The sequence below is a fragment of the Ctenopharyngodon idella genome, chromosome 7, assembly GCF_019924925.1.
Source record: "Ctenopharyngodon idella isolate HZGC_01 chromosome 7, HZGC01, whole genome shotgun sequence".
In the NCBI taxonomy this organism is placed as follows: domain Eukaryota; kingdom Metazoa; phylum Chordata; class Actinopteri; order Cypriniformes; family Xenocyprididae; genus Ctenopharyngodon; species Ctenopharyngodon idella.
In genome coordinates, this window is record NC_067226.1 from 21,518,011 (window position 1) to 21,532,597 (window position 14,587).

General features: G+C 35.0%; 1 protein-coding gene across 1 annotated transcript; it reads left to right on the plus strand.

The window, feature by feature from the left end:
• The first annotated feature begins 3,182 nt into the window (after positions 1-3,182).
• Positions 3,183-12,499, plus strand: cckar (cholecystokinin A receptor). Its single transcript, XM_051900978.1, has 5 exons — positions 3,183-3,725; positions 3,981-4,232; positions 5,870-6,128; positions 7,245-7,372; positions 8,800-12,499. Exons 1-5 carry the CDS (start codon positions 3,599-3,601, stop codon positions 9,369-9,371), a joined length of 1,338 nt encoding a protein of 445 aa, XP_051756938.1. The 5' UTR covers positions 3,183-3,598; the 3' UTR covers positions 9,372-12,499.
• Positions 12,500-14,587: the final 2,088 nt, after the last annotated feature.

The window sequence follows — 14,587 nt, forward strand, 5'->3', positions numbered from 1 at the left end:
ACAAAATCTATAAATTAGTATATTTATATTTACTTATATACAGGCGTAATTTACATTTACAAAATATTCAAATATAATAGGCTAATTTAGATATAGTTAATAAATTACATTTACATCTTAGTAGTATATTTTTTACTTTTTTAATAAAATATGTTTGATAAAATGTTAAATTTAAAAATTATTTTAAAAATCACCCTTTTAAAATGGAAAAGCTCTGGTTTTAGAACAACCCCTGAATTACAGCTGTGGCCAAAAGTATTGGTAGTGACATAAATTTTGTGTTACAAAGTTGGCTGCTTTAGCTGTTTTGGTGTTAATTCACATTGTTTCTAGATGCACAGTTATCAGATGCATTTTAAATAACTGCAAAAAGCTTCTTTGGCCAAAAAATTAATAATTTAACTTTATCACAAAAACACAAATTTCACAGTTTTTTGGCCCTGGCACAAAATGACCAGCTAACATCATTTCACTAATTATAGGCTATCATATGGGAAAATGATATAAAATCATTCTTATTGGATTATAAGAACATAAAAGCTAAAAGGAGGCAATGGTTACTTCCAAAGAAAGATGTGCAGCTATCATTGCTTTGAATCAAAATGGCCTCACATGCAAAGTATATTGCACCATTTACAAGATCATCAAGAAGGAGAGAAGTTCAGCTGCAGTGAAGAAGGCTTCAGGATGTCCCAGAGTGTCCAGAAAGCACCACCATCTCCTGAGGAGTCAGCTATTGAATCATATCACCACCAGTGCAGAGCTTACTAAATATTGGCAAGTGGCCAATACTTCTGGACAATGGCCTGCGTCAAGACGGGCAGCAAAGAAGCCCCTTCTCTCCAAGAAAAACATCAAGGACTGATTGAAATTATGCAGGAAGTACAAGGATTGAATAGCAGAAGACTGGTGCAAAGTTATTATCTCTGATGAAGCTCCCTTCCACCTTGGGATATCTGGAAAATCGATTGTCCGGAGAAGAAAAGGTGAACTCTACCATGAGTCCTTTGTCATGCAACAGTGAAGCATCCTGAGACCATCCATGTGTGGGGGTGCTTTTTTATCCAAGGGAGTCTCTCTCACAATTCTACCCAAAAACACTCCCAATAATAAACATCAAAATGTCCTGCAAGAGCAACTTCTCCCAATGATCCAGGAACAATTTGGTGATTATCCATTTTCCAGCATAATGGAGCACCATGTCACAAGACAAGAGTGATAATAAAGTGGCTAGGAGATCATTAATTTGAAATTTTGGATCTGTGGCCAGGCAACTGCCCAGATCTAATCCCATAGAGAACCTGTGATCAATCCTCAAAAGGTGAGTAGACAAGCAGAAGCCCACAAATTGTGATCAACCCTGAGTACTAATAATGCAAGAATGGATCACCATCAGTCAGGATTTGGCCCTTGCAGAAGCTGATATCCAGAGTAAATTACTGAGGTTATGAAGAAGAAGGGTCAACACTGTAAATACACATATATTGAATGTTTTTTTTTTTTGTTTTCTTTCACCAATAAAAGCCTTTAAAACTTATGAAATGCTTATGAGAGCATTATTTTCCAGTAAAAACGTGAAAAAATAATCTAGAAATACTGAAGCAAAACTTTGCAAATACTTTTGGCCACGGCTATACAAGATAATCGTTTGTGGTTTTAGATGGGAATGCTGTTCTGTTACTATGGATTAGCAGGGAAGATGAGGGTAGATATCAGATGATACTCATTGAATATCTGTTTTAAAAAAAAAAAAAGGAAAAAAAAGAAAAAAAAGAAATAATCCTTCTTAATTTGCACAGGTTGGCTGAACCTGAACATGTATTGACATGAACAAGAAAGCAGATTCTGATTCTTTTTGCTGGAATGCTGATAATGTTTATCGAGCACAAATATATCTGACAGCAGTTATCAGGAATTAAAGCTTTTGGCCAGTGCTAGAGATTTTTGAGTTAACAAAACCTGCGTGTGGTCTTCTTCAAAGGACTTACTATCTAAAACCTATTATATTTTACAATATTTTATAGTATGGCTGAAAGCTGTATGTTATGTACTAGCTTTATTGCTCATAGTAAAAAGGGTCTTACGTTGCCAAATCATTAAGACACATTGCATGTATCCTTTTTTACTAATTAACTAGTCTTCCAGAACAACAATTCTTCAATGTGTAAGCTGTCAGGTCAGAATGAATGAGGTTTTTGTACCAACAAGCACAAAACAAGTCATGTGACCAACAAATACAAAACACTGGTATGAAGCATTAGGTAGATGTAAAATAGTTGACAAGTTGGTGCAAATCCTTTAATAGACTATACACACATATTCACATACTGTACAAACACAATAAAAGGGTTACAAAAATGTAGTAGCATTTTAAGCATTTAAGCATTGCAGATCTCTCTCTCCCTCTTTCTAAAAAAAAAAAGGCCTCTTTAAAGCTATTTAAATTGTGTTAGAGCACTGAGTGCATTGTTCAGTGTGGAGAGGTCAGTAAATTACAGTAACAAGGCCCTTAAAATCTCTTTTGGGATAAACCTATATAGTCAGAATAGTAAAAGAGTATCCAAGAGTACCGGAACAACTTCACTTGTAAAATGGAAGAGAATTAACTTCAATGTTAATTAAAAATGTTGTAAAGTAGTTGCTCGATTATATGTATACGTGAAAGAATAGAGTTAGTGGCATATTTCATGACTTGTGTACAAAATAAATCCATCCGTCCGTCCATCCGTCCGTCCATCCATCCATCCATTTTCCAAACCTGTTGTCCTATGTAGGGAGCGGGACATAATAAGTCCTAAAACTTAAATATTACATTAACTGTTTTATTGTCTGTTTTCTGTGGGATTTATAATTTTGTGTGTTTCAACTTTTCTTCTCATCAAGCTGTAGAAAATGTCCAAATTATGTTATTTCTTGGGTGTCCAAATTTAATTAACATTATTATTAGATTTTTTTTTTTTTTTTTTTTTTTTTTTTAATAGGGGGAAATCTGGTGAGTTGCATTAGGGACACCCCAAACTATTTCATTTTTGCATTTAATAATAATAATAATAATAATACATTGTTGTTGTTGTTGTTGTTTTAAGTAAAAAATAAGGTATTCAATGTGTTATGTTTATGGTTCATTTTAAGTTATGTAGGCTAACAGTTACAATTTCTCGAAAAAAAAAGGGGGGGGGGGGGTTAGGGTTAGGGTTGTTTTTAGTAGTTCATGGAAGGTGTCTATAGTGAGAAAGTGAAGGCGGGGTCTACGGTTCAGTGAACGGCAGCACTGATCAACAGCATTACTTCACATCACAACAGCATGAGCAGCAAGATTTGACGATATACAGTCCTGGATTTACTTTAAGTATCCATTTTCTTTTGTTATTTTTTTTTTTCTTTTGACATTTCAAAACTTTATACAGTTTTGTATTGAATATATCATTGTTAATTAGGATAAAACCATGTGCTTTACTATAGAGTGCAGCACTGTGGCATTATGGCAGAGCAAATGTTCCTGTACTTTTACTTCCAAGAGATAAGGATACATTCATTCGGATAGATACTATATATCTATATTGTGAAGGAAAGCGGGAAGTCATCAGAAACAACAAACATGGAGACATTTACAATTCAAGATATGCTCATCAATTCCACTGATATTTATAAAATATTATGTGGATTGGGAATCGGAAATTTGTCGGAGTGCAAAAATGACAGTGACAGCACGTTCGAACCAAAAGGTAAAAAACTTTATTTACATTTATTTATTAGCCCTATATACATATTATTTTCATTTATTAATAGTTTACTTTATCTCTCCTGTGTATCAGCGCATAGCTCAGGCTTTTTGTGCTGGAAAATTTGTGAACGAGCCAAGACAAGCTTCGTTTTGTAGCTACAACTTTGCCTATATGAGTAAATGTTCAAAAGATCCATAATTTGCTTGCGAAATCTTGTAGAATATGATATTCTCATCTCGTTTGTTTGTTTGTCAGATATGAACCAGACTGTTCGGATCGTGCTGTATGTGCTCATCTTCCTCCTGAGCTTCATAGGGAACAGCCTCATCATCACCGTTCTGGTGCGGAACCGGCGAATGCGGACGGTCACGAATCTGTTCCTACTGTCTCTGGCCGTCAGTGATCTGATGCTGTGTGTGTTCTGCATGCCCTTCACACTCATCCCCAACCTCATGAAAGACTTCATCTTCGGCAGCGGCATGTGTAAAGTGGCCACGTACTTCATGGGTGAGTCATCTTGATATTTGTAGACTTAACTTTTTGCAGCTACTTTAATCAGATTAATAGCTTAAAAGCTAAAGTTTTAGCTTTAACATTAGCTTTAATAGAATATCTCAAGTAGTGACAAGTAGTTTGTTATCTGAATTGAATATTGTCCATACCTCCCCTTACGAAATCTGCAATCGTAACAGCAGTTTCTGCCAAAACACCAGTTAAAATTAGTCCAACTTTAAATTAATATGAGATCTTTCTCAAATAATAGGCTATAATATTTTTCAGAATATTTTTTGTTTGTTATTATGATGCCAGTGGTGCCTAATACCAAATTATAATGGTTTTATTGAAGTAATAATGGTAGTACTTGTGAGTTCTACAGATTTGGTCTGTAACATTTTTTTTTTCTTTCAAAATATGATACTCCTATGATTATTCTCTTTGTAAATAAGTTGATTCAGATGATAGCAGATCATTTAACATACATGGACTTCATCTTGAATCAAACTACATAGAATTGAGTTGTGATTCAATTTTCTTTCCTATAAACTAAAACTATTTGAAGGCTACGTACATGCTGTTGTAATGTAGCCTGTATAGTTAAATTTGCTATGGTACAAAATTTGAACTGTGAAATTTGTGAAATTTTTATTGTGATAGTAGTAACTGTGCTATTCTGTGAGTATATATGAGTATCATGATGATACACTTCTGTGTGAGAATGTCTAGGTGATATTCTCTGATCTGACAAGCATCTGTGTGCCTTAAAAAAAAAAAAATCTGATAACTTTATACACAAGAGAGGCAGACTATATACGGTCACCTTACAAAAGGAAATGCCTAATGTTCCAGCTGCTTTTTTCTTGCATTTGGTTAGTAAAAAAGGCTGATTTAGATTCATTATTATTCATTAAGGGGCTAAAATCACAGACCACGACCACAGTGAAGCTTGCACTAATAGTACTAAAATGCATTTTATTATATCGTAAAGCTCAACTGTAACGGCAAGAGTTTTTTTTTTTTTTTTTTTTTTTTACCTTTGAGATTATACAGTTTATTCCAAGGTACATCCATTTTGAATTCATATTTATGACTTGTTGAATTTTGTGTAACAATTCTGAAAACTATTTATAGCCAGTTCCATATCCACACTTCCAGATGTTGCAAATGTGCCATGTAAACAATTTATTAATGAGACAATGCCACTGTCTCTGTATTTGATGCAACAGCATGTTTTATGTGTTTGTTTTGTGCTATTCTGTAATACTTGTTCATGATAAAGCTGACTTAATTTACATGCTCTGTTGTTATTACCGCGTGGGTTTGTTAACATTAATTAATTAACTGCTGTCTAACTGTCTAATTAACTGCTGTCTTACTAGTAGTAAAGGGAGCAGTGTTAAGCCATTAAGTTTATTAACAGTTCATGCCTTTGTTATCAGGACTTAGAGTTAGTTTGTTATGAAGTTTTCCTGTCTGTTTTCACTTTTGTGTTTACTGAGGTTTATAGAAGCAAATATCTATCTATCTATCTATCTATATATATATATATATATATATATATATATCAGACCTTCTGAGAATCAGTGCTTTAACAAGCCCAGATTTATTTCTGTGTGTTCAATTGAGTTCTGTGTGTCCAAACACAGGTATTTCGGTGAGTGTATCCACATTTAACCTTGTGGCCATCTCTCTGGAGCGGTACAGTGCCATCTGCAACCCCTTTAAGTCCCGTACCTGGCAGACGAAGTCCCACGCTGCAAAGGTCATTACAGCCACTTGGGTCGTCTCTTTTCTGCTCATGCTACCTTATCCAATAGGCAGCACCCTGGTGCCTTTCATGCGCAGTAACAACAGCACAGGCAACATGTGCCGCTTGGTTTGGCCCAGTGATGTCATGCAGACCTGGTAAGATTTATTAGGACTGTGTGTGTGTTTTTTGTCTTTTTGAGGATAAGGTGTTAAAGGAATAGGAACCAAAAAAAAAAAAAAAATTCTGTCATCATCTATCGTCATATTAGGAACAACCTGTATGCTGTTATGTTTTCGGCAGCAGTTATTTAGACTAAGTGTAAAAAAACCTGATGCTATTTATACTGTGTGTAAATAGTGGTAGATACTGTTTGCACTAAGTATAAGTGCAAATAGGGATTGATGATATTCACACAAAGTGTAAATAGAAGTAATATACAGTACTGTTTGTTCTAAAGGTAAAACATCTGAGTATTTGTGGGCGGAGTTAGTGAAAATTGCCTTTGCTAACAGAATGATTTGCACTCAATGTAAATAGACACTATCTTGTCTGTGGAATACAAAAGAAGACATTTTAAAAAACCTCCATGCTGCTCTTTTTCATACAGTAACAGTTTATACTGACCATGTATGTTAACCCTTACAAAAAAGTATACTTCAAGTTTATTTTATTAAGTACACTTAAGTAAAGTTTAAGTATATTTTTAAGTATACTTTATGTAGCAAGTATACTAATATCAATGTACAAGTAGTATACTTGTAAGTGCTATTTATATATATAAGTATTACTTGGGACTAAATTGGCCCACTTTTTAGAGTATAAAAGTATACGTTTAGGTATAGCCTACTTTAAATGTAGCTAGTAAATTTTGCGTACACAACTACGTTTTTAAACTACTATTTTAGTAGTTTTATACTGCAAATATGCTTTTACGTTTTCTTTAAGTGAACCTAACATCCTACTTATAGTTTACTATTTATATATTATATTTGCACCTTATATACTCCTATTAAGGTATAAATTTTTATTCTTGAAATATACCTTTAACTGTTCTTTACTTTAACTCTTTCCCTGTCAGCGTTTTTTTTTTTTAAAAAGTTGTCAGCCATCACAAGCATTTTTGATCATTTTCACAAAACTTTCATGGCCCCCAGAATATTTTGTTGTATGAATATCTGAACATGCAATATATTAAAAGAAATAACAGAGGTTGTCAACCCATGTCTGACTTTGCAACTGACTTCTTTCTCTCTCTGTCTCTCTTTTTTAAGGTATGTTTTCCTGTTGCTGATACTCTTTCTCGTGCCTGGGATCATAATGATGACAGCTTATGGCCTCACCTCACTCGAACTCTACAGGGGAATCAAATTTGAAATGGCTAATAGGAAGTCAAACAGAGGTATGGTAAAAAAAATCATAGACTTTCTGACCTTAATATTTAAAATGTGGAATTATTGTATAAAAGCCTTTTAAATTGAGCTGTTTAGTCATAAAGTCAATTTGTAGGACAACCCAGAGGGCTAATGTGCACTTCAAGTGGAATCGGAAACATCGTAATTACGAGTTCTGAGCACATAAATGACCAAGTGAAGTTGTATTTACAAGTGGGAAACTTGGAATTCTAGATGATGCTGAGTTATGACGTTGGAAGGCATGTTGATGTGACCATTGCAGAATGGTCACATCAACATCTATATTGAACTATAGTTATGTTTGTTATGTTTCTGACTTGAATGTGTCCAATGTTAATAACGAATGGCCAGCTTGGAGGTACGAGTTTCCCAGGTGCATTCAAGGCAGCATAATTCCCCATGGGTTACCTCAAATTTTTTAAAATTCATAATTAAAATAAATAAATTAAATGAAAATAAAGAATAAAAACCTGTGATTAACACTTTGAAAGACACATTTTATTCTGCAACATAATCATCATTACCGTAATTACACGTGACGTTCAGAATTTTGTGTTTCTATGGCAACACTATCAATGACAAAATGAATCTGCAGAAGTCAGGTGGTACAGCGGTCAGGTGGTACAAGTCGGAGCTCTCAGAAAATTACAAGTTGCAATTACGAGTTTTTACGAGGGCATGAATGCTAGCTCGGAGTCTTGTAATTACGGTAATTCCAACATTGTGTTAACGCACTTTTACTTTTCAACCATTAAAAAAGTATGTTCTATAGTATGAATATGGGTAGTTTGAATGAAAATCGGATGTATTACATTCGCCATGTTGTCACTGTCACGTGACCTACCAACATCATTTGTGTTGCTTCACTGCCATTTACATCTTCTCTCCCGTGGCTTCATGGGATAGTCTTCATGGGATAGCCATCCAGGTACTTTTCGCCTGTTTCGGATATACTAGTATATACTATATACTACTCTATAGTGTGGAAGTAAGCTTAAACGGATGTATTGTATGAGACAAAATGAGAATTACCAATATTTGTCCAATAAAATGTTAATCTTTAAACGCCATTTTTGTAAAATGGGTGGTTATGAATAATGTGCAAAATAATTATTTTATAATTGTTGAATATTTATTTACCTTGATTAGCCCTACTGTGTTCTCCTTTTTGGCTGACATTTTTTGTCTGGACATATTCATACATTCATTATTCATTTACTTTAGCATGTTGAATAAGCGGAGGGCAACGGCTTTATGACCAACCTGAAAGTTCTATGCGACTAACACTAAATGCAAACTGCAAAATGTATATGCATTAGTCTGAGATAGTGGAGAAGCTGCTTCTAGGATTACATACAGAACAGCCCTATCCTAAGTTACATAATCATGGTTTCATCCTCACTTTGCTCACTAGAGAAAGAATGCGGCACGTCCAATCTGAAAAATGGTGATGGCGATGGCTGCTACCTCCAGCCGTCCAAGAGGAAGCGCGCCGAACCCGTGATGCTCAGCAACCCAAAATCCAAACTGAGAAGGGTTTGCAGCAACAGCCCTACAGCAAACCTCATGGCCAAGAAACGGGTCATACGCATGCTGCTGGTGATCGTGGGGCTGTTCTTCCTCTGCTGGACACCGATCTTCGTCGTTAATGCCTGGCGAGCCTTCGATAGACGTTCAGCCGATCGTCTCCTCTCAGGAGCACCAATATCCTTCATCCACTTGCTGTCCTACACATCTGCCTGCGTCAATCCTATAGTCTACTGTTTTATGAACAAACGCTTCAGACAGGGCATTCTGTCGACATTCAACTGCTGTAGGGATGATTTTGATGAAGTGAACAGGAACAGCATCCGACGTAGCGCCAGAGGAGCTGGAGGGCTGGGAACGCTGTTTGGAGGAACCAGACAGGCTGACAGTAACACGCAAACCTCAGGAACGCTTACTAGGCTGACTGAGACCAGTATCCGTGGCTCAGCACAAGCATAATTGACACTCATCAAACCTAGAAAATTTCAGCGTAAGAACCCATTTTGGTTTAACAAGTATATCTAGTCTGAAAAATATGATATCATTGTCAAAATCGTTCAGAGCTTGGCAGGGCCGTGCACAGACATTTTGGGGGGGCAGGTGCTCAAGTTAAAAAAGGCACCCCTCTTATAATTATTTATAAAAAGTAAAGTTACATATTGCTGATCATCTTTTATTAATTATATTATTTAAAACTATACACTATAGGGCTGTTATACCAATTAAATGAAATCAGTTTTAACAAAATCCATCTTACCATTTATCAAAATCCATTTACACTGCAATTACAATTGCCTAAATAGTATTATGAGATTATTGTTCTAAATATAACATTTTGAATATAGAAATATGACAAGTTGGAAAATGTATGAAAACTGAAATACTATTATATATTAAACTAAAACTGACAGTAGGTGGTGGCAAGTCGTAATAAGTGAATGATAGAATTGTTTATTTAACCTATTTGTTCAAACCAGCTGATTCATTCATGAAAGAAGCAAGTCTCCATTGACTTTATGAATGGGTCATTGAATCATTGACTTACCTGATTTGTTCAAAAACAGTGAATCATTCAAGAACGAAACACTGTTGTGTGTTGCTGGGAGACGCAACTACTCTGCTTTGTTTGGAACTATTTTCGTTGGCCCAATAGAGCAAAAACTGTCAAAATTGACAACGTTGTGTCTAAAAATAAACGTAATGTTTATCGAACGGTTTTATAAAATTAATATTACATTTTGCAAATTGTGCTGATATTTGGGAAAATAGCACTCCTGCTCATGTGATATTGCTTAACCATAGTATGCTATAAACACAGAATACAATAACTCGTACAAGGGCAATTCATATCTTGAATTTAGGGGCATTTTTATTCATTTTGGTAGCATTTCCGACCTTACACAATGCTATTTTACGTCAACAGCAGACTAGTTTGTTTATTGTTAAGCTTAATGGAGGGCTATTGCCTAAGTTAGGCTGGCTGTATTGAGATGTTTTAATATTGATTTAATTTCACATTGGTGACAACAAAGAGTGTCGAAGTTTAGAGCAAACACGATGGTTACTTGGCTGTCACCAATGAAGGCAGGTCTGTGAGATGTGGATGCTGCTCGCTTGGTGGCTGTGACAAGGTATGTTGGAGGGTGGGAGTCGCATTATTATTCAGAATAAGTTGTCGGCACATGCTGAGAATTGATTGAGAATGGATGCCATAATAAAAAAAAGTCTTGCAAAAAGGGTACTTATCTAGTCAGAGGCCAAAAGGGCAGGTGCTTAAGCACCACTTGGGGTCTATCTGTGCACGTGCCTGGAGTTTGGTGATGTTTAGTAAAATGGCTGCTAACTGAAAAGAGACTGATTGTACTGTTGATAAATGAGAGCACAAGTACATAGACAATGGCTGCCAATAGCATCGAAATGCTGACAGAATCTAGTGCTTAATTTTAGTACGTCACTGTTAATCAAACAGAAGCATCAAATGGAGCAAGACTTTGTCCTCATTATGGCTCTGACTTACAAATGTTGAGATTTTTATAAAACACAAGACTTTATAAATAAGTTTGTCCATTTGGCTCTCTAATTTTCTGGCTCACCTAGAAGACAAAGAGGATTTCCTTTGCTTTTCTTGGTATTTTACTTAATTTTTGTGTGTGCGTGTTACGGTCAAAGCAATCATCCAGATGTTTTGAGAATATTCTAATAGTGCTTTTAAATACACTACCATTCAAAAGTTTGGCGTTGGGAAGATTTTTAAAAAAGTTATTTAAAGAAGTCTCTTAAGCTCACCAAGGCTGCATTTTTTTTTTGTTTCTGCATTTATTATTGTGAAATATTACAATTTAAAATAAGTGTTTTCTGTGTTAATATATTTTAAAATGTAACTTATTCCTGTGATCAAAGCTGAATTTTCAGCATCATTACTCCAGTCTTCAGTGTCGATTGATCCTTCAGCAATCATTCTAATATGCTTTGCTGCTCAAGAAACATTTCTTAATATTATCACATTTAAACAGTTGAGCTGCATAATACTTTTGTGGAAACCGTGATATATTTTTTTCAGAATTCTGAACAGAAAGTATCAATTTAACTGATCAATTTAATGCATCCTTGCCGAATAAAATTAATTTCTTTTCGTATATCTTACTGACCCCAAATATTTGAATGGTTGTGTATATATCGTCATCTGAGATCAGTTTGGAGATGCTTAAGAGTGTACACTGGCCTGTATTTGATATTTTGTTCATCATATCTGCTTCAGTAATGACCACACAGATATAATTCTCTGTTTGATAAATGTATGACACACACTTACACAATCTGCAATAGCAAAACCTCTTGATTTATTGCCAATACCGCATGCAAAAATGTGTAAACTCTGTACAAAGTGTACCAGCTTGTATCTGTGTCCATAGGTAGATGTGTAGCATTAACCATTTTCTTCTAGGAAAGTACACAGTCATGTCTTTATCTTGTGTGTTAGCAAAGCCGTACTGTTTGTACACTGTGACATAGAGTCTGTCCTTATCATTGCATGAGACTTTTAACACCTGTTGCGCACTTCAAAAGAACCTACTCAAGGCTGCTTCTAACATCTGGGATATTTTCACCAGGACATATGGTCATTGACTGTATTTGTTTATAATATTTGTATATGCCAAACTCACATTTTTAATTTGATCTCTCAGTGAAATAAACAATGATGTCTTACTTTAATAGCATACTCATAAAAATAATAAGCCAAGATGTTATAACGCACATTTGTATGGTCCTCGGTACGACAACATACTGTATGTCTATATTCACTTACATTGACACATTAAACCTTGTAAAGTCTTAATCATCCGTTGAATGTCTGTATACCAGGAAATTTAATAATAAACATCTACTTATTAAGGGAAACATTTCAAAACCCTGAGGAGATTCACATATGCCAGTCCACATATCATCTAATAATGAATATTTTAGGAGTGCTTTGTATGAAATGCAACCTGGGGGTCGGACCGAAATATTCCTATTGTGAGTTTTATTTCAGTTGCGTCACTGTATTCTTGTGAAGTGGATATATTAAAAGTGACTTTTTTCATGTAGTTTTCATTGTTTTATCAGACAAAATGTAGGAAGTCAATCATTTTGAAAGCCATTGACAAAAATAGCTAATGGGATGCTCTTGTATATACTATGACATGGTTTTCTTTAGCAGCATATGGTGGATGCACCTTGTTGATGGGATGAAAATTCTGTCATCATTTTCTCACACTCATGTGGTTCTAAACCTGTATGATTTTCTTTATTCTGTGGAACATAAAGTAAGATATTTTAAAATATGTCTCAGTGTTTTTGTCTATACAGTGTTAGAATGACTTTAAAAAACAGCCAAAACATTCTTTAAAGTATCTTCTTTTGGACTTTAGTAAATGATGACAGAACTTTTATTTTTGGGTAAACTACCCTTTTAGGGAGCAAAATATGCAAGTTCAATCCCAGACTACAAAATAACTTTGTAAGATCAGGCTTGCTTTATCTAATCTATCAGCTGGATAAAAAAGTAGTCTACGAAATGACACATAACACAGAGTGACCCAATAAAAACATTTGTGTTGATCTAAATGGAAATGTTGTTGGCTGACAGTGTGGTGCTAAGTATTCAAAAGCATTGATAAATTGAGAAATTCTTGGCAGTTCCAATGCAGTACAGCAACCTAAAAACAAGGCTTAAAACTATTTAAAGATGATTTTAGTATGCTTTAGTAAGTATAAAGTTATCAGAAAGCCTGTTTGGGGTCTTTTAAAGAGGTCATGAAATGAGAAATCAAATTTTCCTTGATCTTTTGACATATAAGAGGTCATTGTACTATAAAAATATTCTGTAAGTTTCAGAACTCAAAACTTCCTCATAGTCCAAAAAGAGTTTTTGTTGAAACCAAGATGCCAAAATGACTAGTTTCTGATTTTGTCTCAGTATGACGTCATAGTGCGACGAAAAAGAAGAAAATCAATGCCTACATTGACATCACTGCCTCTTTAGCCCCGCCCACCAATTTGCACATCATTTAGTAGTAAATACGAGAGACGCAATGGCCCATTTCAGGGGTTGCTAAAATTACGATTTAAAATCAGTTAGAGCTAGAAATGTATCTTCATATTTACATATAAAGCTTCATATTACAAGTAGACTACTTTTTTTTGTAGCAGCTTTGAAAGGAGCCTCGAATTGGCTGGGACTGTGGCTGCCTTGGGCACTGGCATTGGCTGTGGTCATGACATGAATATTCTATATATCCATTACATGTAATAGCTGTGACAGGAATCTTTGGGACTGCAGCATATTCTGAACCTAAAGGAACAACTGGAGCTGCTGCAACAGGAACCTTTGGGCTTCCTTTGACGACAAGCACTGGAACTGCAGTGGTTTCTGAAGTGGCCATGTACCTCTGGGAAGGATTCCTATCATTTTAAATGATCAGAATAGTTATATGACAAAGGGCTCTAAAAAATATGGCTTCTTATAAAAAAGTGTTCCTCTGGCTCAATTTGCCCCAGGTTAGGGGTAAGTTGAGCCGAGTCAGTAGGTGGGTGTAAACTGACCATCTCTAACTGAATCTGAATCAAACCCATGTGAAATTTTGAAGATAACCTCTTTTAAAAGATTACCTCTTTCGAAAACTAATTTAGTAATCAAATATCCCTTTACAAATATTTATATTTCTTTTCTTAAAGCTACCTTAAACAACATAAAACCAACCAAATTAAGTTGAAATTTCAATATCTTTAATTGTTCGCATTTCTGAAACAATATGTTGAACACCAAAGTTGTAACCTTCCCAAAAACAGACTAAACAGAGAATTTGAGTAAAATTAAATAAAAACTGAATTAGAATGAATAAATGTTACTGAAACTAATAAATATTTTAGTCAAATTGTTCTTGGTCTGGTAGTTTTTCTGCAATGTTGACCATGTTAGGCCATTAGGGACTGCTGGTGGAAAGATATACATGATGAAACATCTTCTGGTTCATATCAGAGAAGGATTTGGTGGACTTATACACTGTTCCTATCAAACTCAAAAAGAAAAAAACCCAGCTGCATAATATTACATTGAAAGTATAGCGGTTTATACTTCAGAGATTTAACTTACACTGTAAATTCAGTGCCTTAAGGTGGGATAAACACTGGCT

Coding starts and splice junctions, on each gene's coding strand:
- cckar (XM_051900978.1), top strand. CDS start 3,599: ATGGAGACATTTACAATTCAAGATATGCTCATCAATTCCACTGATATT. Junction 3,726..3,980: donor CAGCACGTTCGAACCAAAAG/GTAAAAAACTTT, acceptor TTTGTTTGTCAG/ATATGAACCAGACTGTTCGG. Junction 7,373..8,799: donor TAATAGGAAGTCAAACAGAG/GTATGGTAAAAA, acceptor TTTGCTCACTAG/AGAAAGAATGCGGCACGTCC.